The sequence below is a fragment of the Alosa sapidissima genome, chromosome 18, assembly GCF_018492685.1.
Source record: "Alosa sapidissima isolate fAloSap1 chromosome 18, fAloSap1.pri, whole genome shotgun sequence".
In the NCBI taxonomy this organism is placed as follows: domain Eukaryota; kingdom Metazoa; phylum Chordata; class Actinopteri; order Clupeiformes; family Clupeidae; genus Alosa; species Alosa sapidissima.
The window spans coordinates 30,441,327-30,458,399 of record NC_055974.1 but is presented as its reverse complement, the minus strand read 5'-3'; the positions used below and the strand labels follow the sequence as shown (position 1 = coordinate 30,458,399).

The 17,073-nt window shown below is 40.5% G+C and overlaps 1 protein-coding gene across 1 annotated transcript in view; it reads left to right on the top strand.

Moving 5' to 3' along the window:
• Window positions 1–5,957, top strand: part of sec24d (SEC24 homolog D, COPII coat complex component) — a 52,260-nt gene extending 46,303 nt beyond the window's left edge. Inside the window, exon 23 of the mRNA XM_042070017.1 lies at window positions 2,258–5,957. Coding sequence (XP_041925951.1) covers window positions 2,258–2,398 — 141 coding nt within the window. The 3' untranslated portion in view covers window positions 2,399–5,957. The remainder of the gene's footprint in view (window positions 1–2,257) is intronic.
• The last annotated feature ends 11,116 nt before the right edge of the window (window positions 5,958–17,073 follow it).

Sequence of the window (17,073 nt, the reverse complement as noted above, 5' to 3'; positions counted from 1 at the left end):
ACAACGTAAGGTACAACGGTATGTCGTTGATGAAGATTGGACATTCCCTCAGAGGAAAAGAAGTTGTTCGGGAACGCGCTTCACCTCGTTATAAGCGCAAATGTATTTAATTGTTTGGGATAACATTTTGGGAATGGTGGTAGAAGTTTGCCCTGTCTCTGAAGTCCTAGGTTATTTAATGTGATGTTCATATGTGATAATAAACAATGCGAATCAATATTGAGTCACTTTAGGCTACACCAATAATGAACCCTAAATGCTATATTTGGACAGGTTGTATTTTTGATATTTAATATTTGCTGCACCCAGTGTGCATTTGCAGCTTGTTAAACCCGGTTAAACCTAGGCTACATTTGCAGGCAGACAAAATGAAGCCAACGCAAGTTGGACTTACCGATAAGTGCACATCCCTCGGGTATCGTGGTTCGAGCAGGCAAAGAGTCTGCAACTGTTGTTGGATATTTGGCTTTTGCCTCGACTGGCAGCCTGGTCATTTAAATCAAATGCATAGCCTAATCATGTCAACGTTGCAAGAAAGCAAACCAAATAAGTCATTGACATTTGTTTCGTTTTAAAACACTTGGGGAGACATAGGTTACATCCAGATGTTGCTTTGTCATGGACTACAGGTAGGAACTACAGCCTGTGCATTTTAAAATAGTTTTCATGCACAACGCAATGAGTAGGCTAATAATTGGATATAGGTCATTGCATCTGCTAAAATGTATGGTCATAGTCAGTTACCTTGTCAACCCACACATAAGGCAAATAATAGCCTAATATGACAACATTTACATTTTTCTTTTATTAACGACAAAGTCCGGTATAATACAGACTAAACCATGTAGGCATTAAGTCAAATATCAGTAGCTAAATCCAAGTAGTTTTATTTGTCGTCTTCCAGAAATCCAAACCAACATGGACGTGCGAGGACACTCGTGCCCAACACTAAACTCGTGCATGAGCTGTCATCTACCAATCAGCATGTGCAAACTGGTGCCGGAAGTTGCAACCATGTAACGCCATGTTTTCAAAAATGTCAGTGGCCAAATGCCATGCTAACTGGCTGACGCTAACCCTTCAAATCCTGACCCCCTGGGAGAATCTGACACTACTGCCCCCTAGTGGAGAATCTCCCAGGTCTGACACTACCGCCCCCTAGAAGTAAGTCCGGAGGTCACATGGGTGAACGTATGTGTAGCACAAAAGATTAAAGCGAGTAGATCCCCCTGGTGAAGGGGCGTAGAGATGACGTGCCATGGCTTAACTGTAGTTTAGGCTATAGGTTTAAGATTTTGTAAAAATCAAGTTCATCCATTTATTCTTGTTGACAGACTGGTGTTAATAATAATAATGACAGACTGGTGTTAATAATAATAATAATAATAATAATAATAATAATAATAAGTTTATTTTATATAGCGCCTTTCTCAAACCCAAGGTCGCTTTACATTGTAGGAAGGCAGGGAAACACAATAACAAACAAAACAATACAACAAAGACAAAGGCAGGGAAATACAATAACAAACAAACAAAACAATACAACAAAGAGAAGTAATCTGTATGGAGCTATATGTTGGGTGTGGAGGAGAAGTGATCATTAAACAGAAAGGTCTTGAGATGTGCTTTGAAGAAAGGAAGAGAACGATGGTAATTTGCAAAGATGGGAAGTTCCCATGAACAACCACTGTCCTGTGCCTATATTGTGCTCCATACCACAGCAATATATAGTGTGCCATGTTAGCATTATTAATTATCATTATTGAGCCTATATTGTGCTCCATACCACAGCAATATATAGTGTGCCATTTTAGCATTATTAATTATCATTATTGAGCCTATATTGTGCTCCATACCACAGCAATATATAGTGTGCCATTTTAGCATTATTAATCATACCACAGCAATGTATAGTGTGCCATGTTAGCATTATTAATCATCATTATTGAGCCTATATTGTGCTCCATACCACAGCAATATATAGTGCGCCATGTTAGCATTATTATTCATCAGTATTGAGCCTATGTTGTGCTCCATACCCTGACAATATATAGTGCGCCATGTTAGCATTATTAATCATCATTACAGTCTTGGGCCTGTATAGTGTGCCAACCCTGGATCCTCCTTAAACCACTCGGAGTATTTGTTCCAGGTGTCCTACCGCTGCGATGTCAATTTGTCATGTTTGAAACAGCTTACGCTTTCCATATGAGTTCAGGTTGTAAGCCTCTGCCTCTCTGTCTCCCCCTGGTGGCAGCTGGTGGTGGTGCGGCAGAAGGACCGGCCGGAGGTCCTGTTCCGGCAGCTGCTGGTGGAGGACAAGGGTCTGCATGGGGGGGCCTCCTACATGGACTTCCTCTGCTACGTCCACCGCGAGATACGACAGCTGCTCACCTAAACACACACTCGCACACACACTCTCTCTCTCTCTCACACACACACACACACATCCTCTCTCTCTTTCTCTCTCTCTCTCACACACACACACACACATACAACCACTCTCTCTCTCCCTCACACACACACACACACACACACACACACACTTGAGACTGGGAGAGAGGCTCGGTATGCCCAGTGTATCCAGCTGCCCTCTCCTTTGATATGGGATTTAGATGGAACTCCCACAATGCTCTGCTCTGGACTACACTACCCACAGTGCAATTCTTCACCGGCAATTCTGTGGATATGGACTTTTGGGACCTGAAGCTCATTCCCGCGGTGACACAGACCATGACCCTGTAATTAAACCTGTAGGTGTGTGTGTGTGTGTGTGTGTCACTGCTGGCCACACATCCACTTCTTCTCCTCTCCTCTCCCCTCACTTGTCAGATTTGGCCATTGGCCAGCAGAGGGCAGCCTTACCCCGTACTCATGAGGTCACCCAGTGTTTCTATGTTTGTGTAACGCACAAGTCCAGCTGGAGTTGGAGTAGCCCCAACTTAGTGCTTCATGCGGCACACCTGCGACCTCACCATCATGGAGTCATGCCCCACCCGCACACTGCCTTCAACCTCCCCATCATGGCGTCATACCCCACCCGCACACTGCCTTCGACCTCCCCATCATGGCGTCATACCCACCCGCACACTGCAAGTGAGTCAGCACGACCTTCACCCCCCGGCCAGTCCCTCCTCCCCCCTCTCCACCGGGACTGCTGATTCTGCCTTAACTGCCCCTTGACAGGTGCTGTGTCCATGGGACTAACACATCACACCACACCACATCACATCACCCTGTGTCCATGGGACTAACACATCACACCACATCACATCACACCACATCACCCTGTGTCCATGGGACTAACACATCACACCACATCACATCACACCACATCACCCTGTGTCCATGGGACTAACACACCACATCACCCTGTGTCCATGGGACTAACACATCACACCACATCACATCACACCACATCACCCTGTGTCCATGGGACTAACACACCACATCACACCACATCACCCTGTGTCCATGGGACTAACACATCACACCACATCACATCACACCACATCACCCTGTGTCCATGGGACTAACACCACATCACATCACACCACATCACATCACACCACACATCATCACACCACATCACATCACCCTGTGTCTATGGGATTAAAACATCACATCACCCCGTGTCCATGGGACTAAAACATCACATCACATCACCCCGTGTCCATGCATGGCCGGATTATCATGACCACGGGCCCTGGGCACAAAATTGGAATGGGTCCCCCCTCCCACCCCGCACGCACGCATGCACACACGCAGGCAAATAGCCAACAAGCTCACTCTCGCGAAGGACACACAGTGTTTATTTACAGCGCGTAAACCCTCAATCTAACAGGCTACAGATACGTATGTTTTGGTGTTGTTTTTTTTCTCATGGATTAGCCTACCTTTTTGAAAAAGTTTGAAAACTGTTGAAAAATATTTCTCCTCGAGGAAATGTTTTGAATTCTGGCAGCTAATTGGACGTTGTTCACGCAATTCTGGACAGAAACGTTAAGGTGAAGACCGGCACGCTGCCCGTCTGGCTCATCCAAACCTCACACTGCATGCGTGACACAAACACAACAACTTGGACATCACAATAAATGAGGATACTCATAAATAAATCTGCACTGATAAGATGTTTAATTGACAGAAATCAATTACGTTTGTGTAGGCTATCATCTAGAAACTAAAATCTTTCTAAGCAGCCCATCAGTGGTTCTCAAAGCTGCTGTAACCTAATAGGTGTGCTTTATGATTAGTGACTCTGGCCATGCGAACACTCTCACGTCCCGTACCTGCTGATCCAGTAATATATTCACCTTTAGCTTCGTCTCTGGTCAAAACGTGTGTCATATTGATAGCATGTAAGCCATGTCTGCACTATTGCAATCTATACCTGCCATTAACAAACACGAATGCGCTCGCTATGCGTAAAGCCACTAAATTATGTGTGTGCTTACTGCGCTACACTCAAAAGTTTAGACAGAAGTGGATTTCATGTTTGTAGGTTGTTGAAGTGTGGACTAACTGCTCAATTGTGTTCAAGAAACCGCTACATTAGCTAAAATGACATCTCCACACGACGAGTAGCCTTGTCTGGATGTTATGAACTGTTTCGACGTGATTGCTCGCCTTCACTCACTGACTGTGTCAGTGTCAAAGCTGACGGCAGGCGGCAGACACTGTTTCTGATTTAGCATAGAAGTCAGACACTGTCAGTCAGTCAGTCAGACACTGTTTCTGATTTAGCATAGAATTTTGATCGAACGGGTTGCACAAATCTGCATATGATTAAGGAAGTGCGGACTGCCTTTATAACTTGATCGAACATAATATTTTGACTGTGCCCAGGGCCCCTTACTGGACCGGTGCCCCTGGGCAAGTGCCCAATTGCCCTAATGGTTATTCCGGCCCTGGTCCATGGGATTAAAACATCACATCACCCCTGTGCCCATGGGACTAAAACATCACATCACCCCCCCGTGTCCATGGGATTAAAACATCACTTCACCCCCCTGGTCCATGGGACTAAAACATCACATCACCCCCCTGGTCCATGGGACTAAAACATCACATCACCCCCCCGTGTCCATGGGATTAAAACATCACATCACCCCCCTGGTCCATGGGATTAAAACATCACATCACACCCCTGTGCCCATGGGATTAAAACATCACATCACCCCGTGTCCATGGGACTAAAACATCACATCACCCCCCGGTGCCTGTGCAACATGCAGTGGCCTCTTACTTCTCTTGCTTTTTTTGACATTTGAAATATATATTTTTGAAATTGTTGTTTACTTATGATACCAAAAACAATTTAAGATATTTATTCTTATAAAGGTGAAACATTACACATATTTCAGAATCCATTTTAGTTTAGTGTACTTTAGTTAGATAATCGCCTCTTCATGTGTAGCTGTCTCTGATGTAAACCTGTAGTGCTAGGCTAGGCTAATGCTAATATAGCGTATGCCTTTTCTAATGTAAACCTGCAGCGATAGGCTAGGCTAGGCTAATGCTAATATAGCGTATGCCTTTTCTAATGTAAACCTGCAGCGATAGGCTAGGCTAATGCTAATATAACGTATGCAGTAGTAGGCTAGGCTAACGGCAACACGACGTGTCAGCGTCTCACAGTGGCAGGTCTGTGCTGAGAGGTCTCCAGCTCACAGGTTGTTTTTCTGAAGTCTGTGTGAATCAGGAATTGAGGTCTGACTTTTGGTTATGTATGGTTTGTATGCAAACATATCTCAGGTAATTTCATGTACCTAGCGTCTCATAGAGCTTTGTGTGGGGGCTGGCTGAGATGTGTGCAAAGATGGCCGACCGGTCAAAGGATCGATGGCCACGGGAGCCCCCTGGTGGTGATTGGACTGAAGTATCTGCCATGTAAATTCTGATGGGATGTTGACTGTGTTGACTTTGCCATTTTGATTAAAGCCTAGTCTATAAAATAACTTTGAGTGTGTTTCTGTGATCTTTCTTTGCATATATAAACAAACACACACACACACACACACACACACACACATCAGAGATTAGGATTTTCAAAAACTATTGACACATCTTTGTTAAATGTAGCTTTGGCTATCTATGTTTTGGTACAACCTCCCAGTTGTACATTTTTTAAATACATTTTTGCTGGACCCGCATTCGATTTTTGTCAACTCCAGCAGACACATAGAAATGTCTATAAAATAATTTTTTGAATAACTTACCACAACTTATCAGTCTCTTGATTCACTTAATAATGCACACAGGTTTTGAAATGAATTGTATCACATTTTTAAAGTCAGAAAGGTCAGTGTTTAATGCATACAGTTTTGGTTGTACAGGTTTTAAGGTTTTGTCTTTAACCTTCATAATGAACAGTGATATTTAGAAGCATAAAAATTACACATGAACTTTGAAAATGTTATTGGACAAATATCCTTGAGGGAACAGATCAGCTATTCTTAAAAAAAAAAAAAAAAACAATGTAAAGTCCATCTGACGGAGTTGACAAGGTATCAATGGAGGGACATTTAACATTCAAAATGACTATTGAACCCTCACAAATACCAAGAATAGGTAACAGACGACTCACATGTTCCTCTTCACCATCCAGAGAAAAAAAGTCTGCAACACCAGTGTATGCTCCCACTTTATATTTATTTACCGTGATGTTTCGGGCCAACTCAAGCCCTTCATCAAATGCATACATACATCCATACACCTATATACATGTATCCAGAAACACCTACATACATTATATACAAATATTACAGGAATCCAACAACTACAAAAACATGTAAACATGACCTCAATTTGCACAATTTTGCACAGACTGTTTTACATCTAGCTGGTGATTTGTGATTTGTGTATACTTGCTTATTCTATGAATAGTTACTATAAGTGAACATGAGATTAATGCTGACATGCTAATTTGCACATTTTGACAGTGGACGCCAATCTGCACATTTTGCACAACTTTGCACAGCCTGTTTTGACATCTGGCCGTTGTGTATCCTGTGGACAGAGAATGAGGTCATATTTACATGTTTTTGTAGTTGTTGGATTCCTGTAATATTTGTGTATAATGTATGTAGGTGTTTCTGGATACATGTACAGTATATAGGTGTATGGATGTATGTATGCATTTGCACTACTGAACATGTGTTGGTACTTGCTGTGATTGACTAATTACTTGCCTGTGTAACACCACTGTGTGATCATGTGATCACTTAATTGTACATATATGGGTGTCCCTTGATTTTTGACTCACGTCTGATGAAGGGGTTGAGTTGGCCCGAAACGTCACAGTAAATAAATATAACTAGTGGGAGCATACGCTGGTGTTGCACCCAGCACCAGATTTGGATGCTTTTTATCCTCTTTACACCACTTCACCATCCATCCACCACCTTGGCAGATATACAGTGCCTATACAAAATAGTCACACCCTTGGATATTTCCCCTTTTACTGCTTTTATAAATGAAATCTTGATAAATTCAATTCGTCCCTTTTTACAATAATTTACAAAAAATACTTTTTTAAATGTCAAAGTGAAAGCAGATTTAAAGTAGAGAATGTAATTCCAGGGAATTACTATTGCATGTAAATGTAAAAACTGTTGTGTATAACATTACTTACTGTATGATTATTCAGATTACATACATGTAGACTTACAGTATTCTTAAAAACTAACTTACTTGGTTAGATGTTAGCTTAGAGTATATGACAGTCAGTACAAATAAATTGTCAATTCAATATTGATCAACATTCTTTGCTTTAATACAGTACTGCAGAAACAGCAGAGTGATACTCAGAACACACTAATGAACACAACCAACCACAACTTGATGATGCCAATCATATTATCCTAAGACAGATCTATTTATCTATTTATTTGAATTCTGAACTGGCAGCAACAGCTAGAGGCCTCAGTTAATGATAATAGGTCAAATTTGATGGTGATATATACTGAAGAATAAAAGAGTCAGCCCTTCAGATGATCAGTTTTAGACAGAACTTAGGTTAGAATCTTAATGTTCACACAGCACAGCTCAACTTAACTTTCTGGTTATAACGCTGCTGGTTAGCTTAATAACAAATGTAACGTTAGTGCGTTACGTTTGATTGTCGTTAGCTATCGAAACCTACAGCTAACCGGTCACTGTAAAGTTGACGACATATTAACGTTGATAAACAGTGGGTTTCCTTACATAATATCAACGTAGCAAGGTGCTAACGTTAACTATTTCACTAACGTTAACGTTACCTAACGTTATAACGTTAACGTTACCTAACGTTATAACAGTTTAGCTATTTGTGACCCATCATTTCATACAACACTAACGTTACATAACATAATTTTTGACGACATAAATGACTCAAAAACCGGAACACTTACCTTGTTTGTAATTAGAGAAATGTGCCTCTGAATGACAGTTTTACGAGCAAATAAAGTGACCACAGCACAGCAGGCAAAGACGTTCATAATGCTAAAAAAGTTGCCACCACAGCGGTCAATGTTAACTCTATGAGAATTTCTTGCTCTTTTATCGTAAATATCTGCACAACTGACAGACTGAGAAAGTCATTTGTTCCCAGGGCCATTGAACTGTTCAATGCCTCACTTAAGGGAAGAGGAGAGAGACTTCTCTGCATAGTCTTTCTGCCTCTTCACCCCCTCCATGTTTGGATACTGCCTGTCCACTAGCCACTTTTACCAGTCTTTATGCCTCACTGTTTGCGTGCTATATTAGCACATTAGCACATATGCATAACCCCCCCCCCCTCCATGCCACAGCCGAACTGTGGCCACACTTATACATTTTCTTTAAATAGTTAAATATATAGATATATAGACTTTACTTTATTTCTGCATTGTTGCACTGTTGGACTTACTCATTTGCACTTTATTTCTGCATTGTTGCACTGTTGGACTTACTCATTTGCACTACCACCATGACACTCATTCACACAGAGCACCTTACCATACCTTACTATGCACAGAGAATCACAGGCTCAGTCCCTGCCTCAGTCATTGCAAGCGCCTCTGATTGATTAATCACCACTATGTGGATACTGTTTTTAGAATTGATTTAGATTAAGTGTTAGTATAATTTGTATTTTAGTATATTTAGCATATTCTTTATCTTCTACTGTCCTTATTGCTTAGTTGTGTTTTTATATTATATACTTGAATTACTCTTTCTGCTGTTAAAGAATGTGTTTGTGTTATCTCTATGCTGCTGAGACCTTGAATTTCCCCTGGGGATCAATAAAGTATCTATCTATCTATCTAATATCTAAAAAAGTATAAAGTTCACAAATGTGAAAAAAACTGAACAAATCTCTGTTACAAGACCTTTGTAGGAGTGGTTGAATGACGTGAAACGGTCCAGTGGTTTTAGAGCCTTTGAACGTCAAATTTGGTCGGAAGAAGAATAATAATAATACTAGAAAAGCATTTCCTGAAGGAAATACAGTGCATGGAAATGCAAAACATATGATGTAAAATATCATACAGAGTAAAAACAAATAATGCAGATATAGTTGCAATAGTGTTGCTAGGGTACATATGTTGGTTGTTATGCCAAATTAAGTGGTTGTTATGCTAGTTGCTTAGGTAATCATGTTGGTTGCTATGGTGGTTGCTAGGTTGAAGTTGTGGTGGTTGCTAGGCTGTTGCTAGGGTATTTGACATGGTTGCTAGGCTGTTGCTAGGGTACTTGAGGTGGTTCCTAGGCTGTTGCTAGGGTAGTAATGGTGGTTGCTATACTGTTGCTAGGGTACTTCAAGTGGTTGCTAAGCGGTTGCTAGGTTAGTTGTGGTGGTTGGTATGCTGGTTGCTAGGTTAAACTCATTGGTTGTTATATTGGTTGCTAGGCTGTAACTGGAAGGGGTTGCTAGACTGTTGCTAGGGTATTTGACATGGTTTCTAGGCTGTTGCTATGGTACTTGAGGTGGTTGCTAGGCTGTTGCTAGGTTAGTTGTGGTGGTTGCTATGCTGGTTGCTAGGTTAAACTCACTGGTTGCTATGTTGGTTGCTAGGTTGTAACTGTGGAAGTGGTTGCTAGGCTGTTGCTAGGGTATTTGACATGGTTGCTAGGCTGTTGCTAGGGTACATGAGGTGGTTGCTAGGCTGTTGCTAGGTTAGTTGTGGTGGTTGCTATGCTGGTTGCTAGATTAAACTCATTGGCTGCTATGTTGGTTGCTAGGTTGTAACTGGAAGTGGTTGCTAGGCTGTTGCTAGGGTACTTGAGGTGGTTGCTAGGCTGTTGCTAGGTAGATGAGGTTTAATATAGTTGGAATGACTGAACAGTTAAATAGGTGGATCGTTTAAATGGTTAAATTATTTGCTAGGTAGATGAGGTTTAATATAGTTGGAATGACTGAACAAGTTAAATAGGTGGATAGTTTAAATGGTTAAATTATTTGCTAGGTAGATGAGGTTTAATATAGTTGGAATGACTGAACAGTTAAATAGGTGGATAGTTTAAATGGTTAAATTATTTGCTAGGTATATGAGGTTTAATATAGTTGGAATGACTGAACAAGTTAAATAGGTGGATAGTTTAAATGGTTAAATTATTTGCTAGGTATATGAGGTTTAATATGAGGTCTCTGTTACAAGACCTTTGTAGGAGTGGTTGAATGACGTGAAACGGTCCAGTGGTTTTAGAGCCTTTGAACGTCAAATTTGGTCGGAAGAAGAATAATAATAATACTAGAAAAGCATTTCCTGAAGGAAATACAGTGCATGGAAATGCAAAACATATGATGTAAAATATCATACAGAGTAAAAACAAATAATGCAGATATAGTTGCAATAGTGTTGCTAGGGTACATATGTTGGTTATTATGCCAAATTAAGTGGTTGTTATGCTAGTTGCTTAGGTAATCATGTTGGTTGCTATGGTGGTTGCTAGGTTGAAGTTGTGGTGGTTGCTAGGCTGTTGCTAGGGTATTTGACATGGTTGCTAGGCTGTTGCTAGGGTACTTGAGGTGGTTCCTAGGCTGTTGCTAGGGTAGTAATGGTGGTTGCTATACTGTTGCTAGGGTACTTCAAGTGGTTGCTAAGCGGTTGCTAGGTTAGTTGTGGTGGTTGGTATGCTGGTTGCTAGGTTAAACTCATTGGTTGTTATATTGGTTGCTAGGCTGTAACTGGAAGGGGTTGCTAGACTGTTGCTAGGGTATTTGACATGGTTTCTAGGCTGTTGCTATGGTACTTGAGGTGGTTGCTAGGCTGTTGCTAGGTTAGTTGTGGTGGTTGCTATGCTGGTTGCTAGGTTAAACTCACTGGTTGCTATGTTGGTTGCTAGGTTGTAACTGTGGAAGTGGTTGCTAGGCTGTTGCTAGGGTATTTGACATGGTTGCTAGGCTGTTGCTAGGGTACATGAGGTGGTTGCTAGGCTGTTGCTAGGTTAGTTGTGGTGGTTGCTATGCTGGTTGCTAGATTAAACTCATTGGCTGCTATGTTGGTTGCTAGGTTGTAACTGGAAGTGGTTGCTAGGCTGTTGCTAGGGTACTTGAGGTGGTTGCTAGGCTGTTGCTAGGTAGATGAGGTTTAATATAGTTGGAATGACTGAACAGTTAAATAGGTGGATCGTTTAAATGGTTAAATTATTTGCTAGGTAGATGAGGTTTAATATAGTTGGAATGACTGAACAAGTTAAATAGGTGGATAGTTTAAATGGTTAAATTATTTGCTAGGTAGATGAGGTTTAATATAGTTGGAATGACTGAACAGTTAAATAGGTGGATAGTTTAAATGGTTAAATTATTTGCTAGGTATATGAGGTTTAATATAGTTGGAATGACTGAACAAGTTAAATAGGTGGATAGTTTAAATGGTTAAATTATTTGCTAGGTATATGAGGTTTAATATAGTTGGAATGACTGAACAAGTTAAATAGGTGGATAGTTTAAATGGTTAAATTATTTGCTAGGTATATGAGGTTTAATATAGTTGGAATGACTGAACAAGTTAAATAGGTGGATAGTTTAAATCAGTGGTTCCCAAACTTTTTCTTCCGAGGGCCAGCTCACTATGCCTGGCTCTAAGAGAGGGCCAGAGACTCGGAGTATATCAGTAACCATAAATAGCTTAGCGCTGTGAACAAAGGCAGTCTACCTTAGTTGAATATTCCATTACATTTAATCTATAGGCTATTGCAATTTAATACCATTGTTATCTGTTATATTGCCATCTTGCCATATCAGTGTAAAATGTAGCTCAAATGAAATAATACTAATAATAGCATTCTCAAAACTATAAGCAGGGAGTCCCAAAAGTATATTTTGAACTCTGAACTTTGCATACACAGCTGAAGTTGTGAACAAGCAATATCCTACAAATAATTTAAAGTTCTCAAACTATGAGTTTTATGAAGTGGTGGCAGAAACATCTGAAATGACCACCATTCTAACTTTCACTCACCTGATGAGAACTTTGTGAACTCTGTATGAATATTTGAACGAGTGAATAAAAAATATAAATAATTATACCAGAAAGTTCCAGAATTATGACTTGAATAGAAGTTAGTTAGTTATTAACAATTAATTGATAAACTTTTAGAATACTCTGAGCACTGATGCAGTCAGCAGAGGCCTCTTACATTGTTTGCAGGTACAGTAGGCCTACTATACATTTCATTCCGTTTTCGATGGCAAACGCGAAACAGCGCCAAAACAACCACCAGTGGACAAAAAGAGTATTACATGTGTACTGTTAAGACCCGCCATAGAGAATGAAAATGGGGGAAATTACGGAGGTTATAGTTTGACGATGTCGTACTACCGTGCGGGCCGGATCCTATATACCACGGACATGTTTTGGGGGGCCACCTAAAATGAGGTGGCTGGCCGTATCCGGCCCGCGGGCCGTAGTTTGGGGACCACTGGTTTAAAATGGTTATTTAATAGGGAATTATTGTAGTGAGGACTTTTATTTTGAAACAGTTGTGGACAGAGGAAACAGTTGAACAGGGTGTGTAGTCTTAATAGAATGAGACTGTAGGCTATGCTTAAAGCCTGAGAAACTGACAGTTGATGCAGGTGGCCTGGCCACCTGGCAGAAGATTCTAATTGCTGTGATGTCATAGAGGCCAATGTTAAGTCAATGGGGAAATTTTAATAGTTTTTAATTAATAGTTTAAAAAGTATAAAAGTTACAAAGTTGAAAAGTACAAAGCACCCATGTCCTAAGTAAGACCTACGTAACAAAGTTTGAATGAAGTTTCTACGTTAAAGGAATTATCCGGAGTAAAATGCACTTTAGATCAATTTACGGATAATTGGGAGTACGTATGTTGAGTTGACATCCAAATCATGTCATTCGGATGTGTTTTGAGAAAGTTCGATGTTACCGTTTTTAGTCCAAACTCGTTAGCCTGGAAGTGACGCGGCCATATACTTTCGCCGCTACAAAACGCTATTTTTATACCTCTTCTACAGTTCCAAACAACATTACGCTTACGTGGTAGTGAGTAGAGGGTCCCTGAAGCCAAACCGAAGTATCCCGAGGTCTTTATGTGGTCGGATAGAGAGTCCAGAATGAATTTCATCAAGCCAGTACCTTTCCGGAAATGTTGCCATCTTTGCTGCCATCTTTGCTGCCATCTTCAGGGGAAAGTCCGTAGGAGTCGATTGCTGAGTGTGGAGTAACACGCTCTGGAAATTCACAATTTCGTCGCGTTTTTTTTTTTTTTTTTTAAATTTTCTTTTTAAAACATAGTCCAGTCCATTAGCCTGGCGGGCCATCCTATATCATTGAAATGTATAGTCTGGAATCGAACCATTTACCTCGCTTAATCCAAGGGGTGGGCAGAGAATTGTCTTTCAAACTGCCTAGGCATGCAATAGGCCAGCGCTACGACCATATCCATATCCGGTCGGCAAAACGGCAAATACATCCTTCTTCGAAAGGAATGACTTAAGTGCATTGTGTTGCTCAACTTTCAAAGAAAAGCACAAGTCCAACTCCTCCAAAGTTGACGCCAACGCCGATTCAAACAACCGCTCTTCGTTAGCCATAGCCACCTTCCTTGTTGTTCACCGTCACAGGACTATCGTTATCCTGTTAAGCCCGCCTTAAGACTCTCTAACAAAATAGAGCGCTGTGATTGGATGAAGTCCACGGCGTCAGCCAATAGAAATCCCTATGGTTTGATACTAGACGTAAAGGCTGAGCAAATTAATTTGCCGCCGCTAGGGTGCGTCTAGATTTCTAGGCTACCAGTCCATACAACTTAATTTCAATTTCAAAAGAAATACTGGACTATGTTTAAAAAAAAAAAAAAAAGAAACAAGAGACAAAATCTCTTTTTGAAAAAAAAAAAATTAATTCAGTGGAAATGCATGGATTCCAGTTGGTGCTACTGGAAGAAACTGGAATCCATGCATTGCCACTGAATTATTTTTGGAATCTGATCCCTTATCATACCTGTTCATTCTTACTCGTTGCTCGACTTATCGTGACTAAATTCAAGATGGCTGCAAACGCTAAACTTCGTGAAGATACTGTTTGTATAAATCGTCTTGTAAGTAAACTACCAGTGCTTTTTCAAAGTTCTCAATGTCTCGTTTTAAATGTCAGGGCCCTCGGAAGTCTACCAATGAAGTGTGGAGATACATTGAGCCTCGTAAATGGGTGTAAAACAGTGATTTATTTGCATGGCTAGCCCGATGCCGAAGCACCACTATTGAAAAAGCTGTTGGTAGCATTGGCTAACTAGCGCCAGATTTTGGAGTGCAGGGGACAAGCCGAGATGGGCTACGTTCACACTCGGTATCATGTTTCAATACACTTTAGGTCAATATCACACCGGAATTCTCCTTTAAGTGGCAGACAGTCAATTAGATTTACACACAACCAATGTAATGACATTAAAGAGAAGTGTAGCCTAATTGTTTAAAAATAAAAATGAAATTACTAGATACTTTAGTTGGCTATTAGTAATTATGCAGGTCACAGAATATTAATTATTAAAAAGATATAAACTTAATATGAATTACAAAATATATGAATGTATTGAAACATATGACATGATGCCATTCTTTTTAGGGGGCGGCTGTCTTTTTGGACAGTTCTACAAAAGGCTATACTGCTTTATAAAGCAGTATATCTGGGCTTTTTGCTGTTGTTTTTTTGTTCGGAATGCTCTTGTGTGTTTCATGGATATTTTGTTGTTTACTGAAAGCAATACTGTAAAACGTTTTCTGTTCCATCATACTGTAAACAGTACTTCTACTACCTCCTGTAGTAAACCGTAAATAGGAAAAGGAAAAAATAAACTGATTTGCTTTTTTCTGGAATGCTTTTGAATGTGAACATAACATGTGGACATACAGTTCCCAACCAAGACATTTAGTGTAAAAATTGCATGCAAATATCTGTAAAACTGAAACATAAAAGTCTATGCAGTTTTTGTAATGTCAACAATAGCCAGTATTTTGAAACCTGGTGTACTTTGATTGAATGCGTGTACCTTGTGAAGTGAAAACAAGTGTCATTCTTTGACAGAATAATTTCATTTTGAGTCAGATTTCCAGTGTTTTGGTAAAGTTAGTCTGTGCAGAGAAATATGTGTTAGTAATATATTTAACAAAATGTGTTTTTGAGAAAAAAATGATCCATTTGGCCAATTGTGTTTTCTAGGTGTGAGTCTGTGTTAAGAGTTTAGAAAAAGTATCTGAAGTATGGGTAAGCGCTTGTTAGCGATTGAAAAAAACTGTAGTTTCAATTTCAACCGTTTTGTCATAGGCTAAAACCTGGCAACCCAAAACCCAAATAAGGAAGCGGGTGCCGACTGCGCAGCCTGAGTCTCGTCGTAAGCAAGCGGGCTACTCCAGAACTAGCTGTTGTGAAATTGTTGGGAATTTAATTGATTAACACATCACATAAACTGTGTTGTTGATACACTGAACTTGTGCCCTCGGAACCAAATCTGACAGCAGCTTTGGAGTTTTGGAAGTAGGCTACAGGCAGGCAGCTGGTGGATACATAACTGGCATGCGTAAGGTAATGGTAAGGTAAAAGCAACGACCGAAATGCAGTGTTGAAACACGTGTATGAAACGTATTAAATATGCAAACACAGATCCGGTATAAACACTGACACAAACAAAAAAAAATCTCCCGTTTTTGGAAAGCTAAATGTTGACAGGTATGGTGTGTGTGTGTGTATGTGTGTGTGGGAGAGAGAGTGTGTGAGCTCATGTATTGAGTGTCTGCAGCTCGACCTTGCTCCACACCTAGCGGCAGAGAATGCATATGTGTGTGTGTGTGTGTGTCTGTGTGTGTTTAGGGCACCCTGCGCCCGCAGCGCCCAGATCACCGTGGGCAACCCCACACACAGCCCCGGGATCACCACCACCACCGTATTACTGATGCTCATGTGCTTGCTGCCATGGAGACAGTTCTCACTTTAGAACAGGGAGCCCATCTCCCACTTGTACAGAGCTGTGTGGCACAGCATCCTGGGAAGTGACATATTGTGCTGAAGTTTGGCCATATGAATACTTATTCTACAACTATTCTGCTGTTATTACATTACATTACATTTGGCTGACGCATTTTTAACCAAAGCGACTAACAACATGGTAACAGTTAAGTTTTAAAGCAATTCTCTCAACAATTTTAGGACAATTTAAAAACGGTAGAGTACAGTAAGAATAAGTGCATCAGTGAGTGCTGTTTTTAACAGTTGAGTCACAGTTCAAGACGGCTGGTAAGTGCTAGGATCAGCAAGACTTGTTGTAAGTGGTGCTATGAGAGGATATGTTCTCTAAAGAGCTGGGTCTTCAGAAGTTTTTTGAAAATGGAGAGGGATGTCCCTGCCCTTGTAGGAACTGGCAGTGTGTTCCACCAACGAGGAACAACAGATGAGAAAAGATTGGATTGTTAGCCTAACATTGTTAAGAGGCTATAAACACACTGTTTTGATACTTATCATATAGCAATAAGTTTAGATCAAGACATACTAGTTTGTTATGAAGGTAATACCAAGAATAAAGAGTCTACTAAAGAATACTCAATTGGTGAATACAGGCCTAATAAATGATTAATAATGCTTAACACATACC